The sequence below is a fragment of the Pholcus phalangioides genome, unplaced genomic scaffold (assembly GCF_987345545.1).
Source record: "Pholcus phalangioides strain wild (caught in Gottingen) unplaced genomic scaffold, Ppha-v1.0 ptg000022l_1, whole genome shotgun sequence".
Classification (NCBI taxonomy): Eukaryota; Metazoa; Arthropoda; class Arachnida; order Araneae; family Pholcidae; genus Pholcus; species Pholcus phalangioides.
Window position 1 is genome coordinate 33,827,120 of NW_028301615.1, and position 6,000 is coordinate 33,833,119.

The window sequence follows — 6,000 nt, forward strand, 5'->3', positions numbered from 1 at the left end:
ACTCACGAAAGCACGCAAATAAAGGAAGAAAGCCTAAATGAAAACATAATCATCATTACTAAAATGAAAAAAAAAATGGATTAAAAAAAATGCTAAAAATTTATTTAAAAATGCTGAATTTTTTTTTTTTTTGCTAATGCCAATAAATAAATACATCTGTGTAAATATTATTCGGTCCGTAGAGGATGATGAACTCCGTATTTGGAGCCAGGACGCAACCTTCAATAGTGAAAGCAAATCCCGCGTAGTTGTACGACGTTTGATGGCAGGCCTACACCCGGCCGAGTTGGGACGTTTGATGGCAGACTCTTCCAGATTCTTGCAGCGCAGCATCTGTACCCGTGAAAAAAAGAAAATCTTTTCTGGCCGATGATGTTCTTATTTGGAAGTGTTGCCTACGTAGGTTTGCTCGTCTGTCCATGATCTGGACGGAAGGTTCCCCCGATGTGATGATAAACAAACCATTTGTTGGACTAGTTTGCAGCGCACATTCAGATCTCCAACGATTCTGCGCAATTCTAGAGAGTGAAAACCGAAAAATTCTAGCCTCTCGCTATTATCCGCTGTGCGGTCGTGTGGTCATCGTGCTGGACTCTCGTCCTGAGGATCCAGGTTCGAATTCCGTTGGCGACACAGTGGTGGTCGACTGAAATTGGTTTTCTGTGGTTTTCCAGCTTCGAGGTGCGAAAGCAAGCTGGTCTCCTTTTGAAAAAGTCTCTCCGCGGAGAGCAGGCAGACCTGCAACACGATACTGACAGAACATGAAAATTCCAGCATTTCCATTTTTACTTCAGAAAATTGAAGAGAGATGGCAGAATAGAATACAGAAAGGACACTAAACAAGCGCAACCAACAACATAAATACGTTAAGGGCCACACATACACTCAGATCACACATCCCGGCATGTACCGATTCGTTAGAAATTCCGCAGAGGAATGTGTACGACGTGCATGTACGGTTAACTAGTAGTAGCCTTTCTCAGTAAGACAAAGTTTAGGTTCACTTGAACTCAAAGCTGATATTCACCGACTTCCCCGGATGTGTGCTGGGGGGGGGGGGGGTCATACGTTCTCACTGTGTTTTGTGACGAATCAGAGCGTAAAGTGTCAACAGTGAGCCATCATGACAAAATATAAGGGAAATCGTTCGTTTATGGACTCGGACCTTGGATGATAAGTTTCCAAAAGTAAAAGCCGAAGGCACAATTTCTTTCAAGAAAACGCCTCCTCCCACTTCACGCATGCGCCTCGCTATCGTGTTCAATGTCCCGTCAGTCCCTAGTATTTTTACTGTTTTAAGAGAAAAATGTAACAGTTTCTGACTTTTGTTCTTCTATGGTCTTTTCACAGATCTCTATGCTTGGATACGTAGCCAGGGTATAGACATCGGAAGTTTGGATCTCGCAGCAGCATCAGTATTCCACGCCACCCACGACAAGGAAGCCCAACCCCTTTTCTTAGACATGCCTTCAGTTCCGCTAGTTTCGGGATTCGCCTGTGCCATCCAGCAGAAGCTCGAAAGTTTCGCTGCCCTGACCAGCGTCGCGAAACCAAAAGTGAAGCGCGAACAGCTTTTCGAGACCATAGTGCCCAAGATAAGCACCCAGAGTGTTCCTTTCGGATCGGGCATAACCGTTTCCAGAATGGGAGACCGGGCCATAGTCAGGACATCGGTTGAGGCAGACACCATCAGACGGGACGTGTTCACTTCCGTGTTCAACAACTCGTTCCTGCTGGACCTGCACCTCGTCATGCACGGTCAGGACGTGTTCTACTTCGTCAAGGACAGCGCCTGGCGAGTGGCGGACGATCTCAATCAACTCCAGAGGCTCGGGTCCGCGATCAACACCACTGTTCACGAGTCGAAACCCGAGGACGCCAAGTCCGGACACCACGTGGACATAAGAGTCCACGCCGAGCACGCGATACTCAACATAAGGTACGGTACGAATCCACACAAGGAGAGGCAGAGGTTACTAAGGCACGCCAAGAAACACGCGGTTGGACAGAGGTGGGCTCACGAGCGGGAGATAATCCTCACCAATCAGAGAGGTTCTCAGAAATGGTCCGACAAGGAGAAGGAGCACATCCTAGCCTCGAGTACCGTCCCCGGGTACCGAGGTGACTATTACCACGAAGTCGAACGCTATCCGGATCTAGCCGACGATCCGGCGAACATAGTGTTTCATAAATCCAATCAAAAACAGAGGTGACGCGTCTAGCAGCGAAGACACCTTTGGATATTCTTTAGTTTTTTCGCGCTCTCTCCCGATGAAGACTGACTGCTTTATATCAACAGTGTCACAGGACTTTTTTTCCAAGCCTTTATAAAGCGAACCCTTCAGGTCATAAATGACGCGTGAACACCACCAAATGTTCGCGCAATAGTTTATAGGCGGAATCAACCCTTCATGGCCATTGGAACGAGTGATCTTCATCAACACAGGGCTATGTCTCAACACAGACGAATGTACACTACCCATAAAATAAGATTTTATGCGAGTCGAAGAGCTTGATATATGTTTTTTTGTGTATTGAAGTAATACATGAAGATGTGAATAATGATTAACGGTAAGAGACTGATTAGTGTTCTCCGATTACCATCCTATCTGTCCATGGGTAAAAAGATGACTAAATTACCAGGTATCGCTTTGGAATGGACCATTCATTCCACCAGGATATATAATGTATGTGAAGACTAGATTGTGTGCCTATGCAAAACAAATGATAAATGGGATGCCAAAAACTCTAGCAATGAATGAGTATTAATAATTGAATGATAGGAAATTGATGTTCATGTGGGAATTTGTCTGCATGGTAATGTTTTATTTCATGTCACCTCGGTTGATGTTTTATATAACTGTGTATTTTATTTTAATACAATAATGATGGTGGATATACATATAAAATATCAGGAGTGGCAATCATTAATATATGAAGTCATGGGTAATTTTTGGAATAAATATGAATAGAATAATATTGGAGTGTTTTATGATTTATTTGACAATTATTTGTAGAAAGTTTGGCTGATTGGCGAAAAGAAAAAAAGAAACGCAGCCGAATCGAGAAAAAGGGGCAAAATTGGCTCTCTGTTTTTGGTGACATTGGTAAATAGACGCTGGCAGTTCAACGACATTGTAGGGAATGAACACTTATTGTTTTATTGGGTTCACTTAATTATTTACTCGCCAAATGAAACATTTTGTGATTCAGCATAGTGGCAAACGAAAGTGGGAACCCTGACACATACCCATTTTATGCAGGCATAATAAAATGTTTCTTCCGCCATTTTGTTTTTAATCGATTTTATTACCGAATTGTAGAGTAATTGTATTTAAATATTTACAGTGATATCGATAAGAGATAAAGATTTGAGAATTGCAACGTCATATTACACACTGATGAGACATTACATTATGACTACCCGTTTCATACGCTGCTCTGCGGTGCGGACGAGGGTAGCCCATTCGCGGAAGTCGTATCTATCTATTTTACTGGACACCGCTGTTGAAACAGCTACTATTGAACTACACATACCACTAGTAAATATCTTTCTAAGGGACTGCGGAAAAATGGCGGCTTGCTCCCGATCTCAATGCTAGAAAGATGGGGAGCACAAGTGCTACAGGTATTCACAAAAGTGAGAGAAAAAACCGCCTCGGGAGATTCCAACTTTGATGGTAAATGAACAGCCAACCAGGTGGACAGTTCTAGGAAATAGAAGGTTCCAAGGTTACAAACTCAAGTTGTGATTTGTTCCTAGTTAAAGTCGATTGAATAGATTGTTTTACTGACGCCGCAGCCAAAAATCAGACGGAAAGTTGCTTTCCTAGTGGATATCAGAATTACTCTCTTATACAAATACAAATACAACGCAACAACAGGCAAAATGCCCAACGAGGTGGCTGAGAAAAAGATGCCCATAACATCCATATTTGTTATGGGCATCTTGGAATGACGAAAGGCACTGAAATGATTTCACAAGAGTGCGAAAGGATTCCCCCTGTCGTGTCGTATCCGCGTGCGCTGACTGTTACAAGCAAGGAATGGTCATAATGTAATGATTCATCGACGCGTATTTTATAATTCAAGAGAACCATATCGTCATTATCATGTAAAATGCACTAATCGGGTGATCCATTTGTTTAAGGCGTTTCTATAGAAATTTTATGCGGGATGGTTTATTCAATTATATCCCACCTTTTAGATTCAAAAGTTCATACAAAGAACTTTCCGTGCATGGGCTTGTATGTTGAATCAATGCCGTGAACCGGATTTGTATTGGTTGATCAAATGAAATGCTGACGAGAAAGCTGTCGATAACGTATACTTTTTCTCAATTATGTAATTAAGAAGTTTCTTGATAAAAGGGTGTGGAACAAACTGGTTATCGGATTATATATTGGATATTCCAGTAGCGCTCGAGTGGCATGGTCGATAAGATGCGCATCTATCATCGTGAAGGTTGCATCCGAATCCCAGTTCGGTCCGAGAGAAGAACGCAGATATTTTTCCCCCAAATGAGCTTAAGGCGACAACCGATAGATCGCGCCTTCATTTCCAACCCAACTCGTTAACGGTAGTAAATTGCGTATAGTTATATGACCGGAGTTGGTGTGTGGTGAAGTGTAGTAGTTACTTCTCAGCAGAATTTGGGACAAAAGGTTCACCATTCCAGAAAGTTTCTTCTTCAAGGTTGGATGAAGACTATTCAATTTCCTAAAATATATGTGTGGTGTGGCTCCATACTTAAGGAACTCAACCAACAGTGATCCTTGGCCATTTCTTCGATGACCAAGTACGACCAGGCTCTGTTCCATTAGCTTTATAAGCTCTGTGCCCAGAAGGGCGTGCAGGAAAAAAAATCTAGACGGTGGTCCGACTGAAAAACAAATTGGTATATACGTATATATATTACAAAAAAATAGCCCCAAAAAGAGTTACAAATGCTGCACAAAACGAGGAGTATATGAACAATGAAGCCTGTGTGAGGGGGGGGGGGGGGGTCACAGCAAGCAATTCTTAGCGATTTTATGATAGTGTTTTCGTGTTGTCTCTTGCACTCGTGGTGTCACTTGACCGGGCCACAAAGAGCGATGTTTCGCTCCTCTCCGATATTGCACACGCCCAGGCTAAAATTTATTGTAGCTCTCCTTATGATGAGCTGCAAAGTGGATTTGTGGTCCCGAGCACCGTTACGGCTCATCCAGGGTTGACCAATTTGTGAAAGTCAATCAAACAGCCAGTCCACTCATATGGACCGTATATTTGGTTTGTATAATGTATATCTCATATGGACAGAGCTGTCAAAACTTAAAACGATGGAATGTGTACCCCTTGGCATCATGAACAAGGCTGAAGTGAAAGAGTACATCCAGTTTTTTTGCAACATTTCATGTGAATTTTTCTACAGCTCTCGTTACACGTTCATTTGATCGCACCTGTATTTGGAACTATTATTCATTAAATAATCAACATGAAAAGTGAAATTTGCAATTTGTTTTCGAATATTTATTATTTTAACGGAAATCCTATCAATGGAAATTACCCAGACACAGCATGTAAACAAAAGACAATTTCAATGTACATCAACTGTGTGCATGGGCATCACAACTACCGAAAGTTCAGTATTTTCCGATGAGGCAAATGGAGCTTAAAAATTAATCAGATTTTCGTGCACACACACATTTCACAAACACACACACCTTCTATCCCATGTTGTGCATGTGCTTGCGTGTGTACTTAGTGGGAATAGTTGTGGGTGGCCAGTGCTCTAAAATAAATATTCGTTGTAACCTTACGTGTAAAATGTAAATAATGACGATACTTGTAAAGAGTAGCGCTTTTCATTTCCACCGCCCCTCAAGAAAAAAATGTACAGAAGTACTGAAGGTACACGAAATATCGGAAGCAAACAAAAAAGACGATAATAATAATTATTATTAGATAATCGAATTAGATATAATATAGAAATATGGTCACGGTAATGTATGTTGTCCA

General features: G+C 41.9%; 1 protein-coding gene across 2 annotated transcripts in view; it reads left to right on the forward strand.

Moving 5' to 3' along the window:
- The window catches only part of LOC149070228 (teneurin-m-like), a 292,210-nt gene extending 287,207 nt beyond the window's left edge, over positions 1–5,003 (forward strand). For both annotated transcript variants that reach the window (XM_089250141.1, XM_089250142.1), the window contains one exon: positions 1,351–5,003. In XM_089250141.1, coding sequence (XP_089106267.1) covers positions 1,351–2,213 — 863 coding nt within the window. In that variant the 3' untranslated portion in view covers positions 2,214–5,003. The remainder of the gene's footprint in view (positions 1–1,350) is intronic.
- The last annotated feature ends 997 nt before the right edge of the window (positions 5,004–6,000 follow it).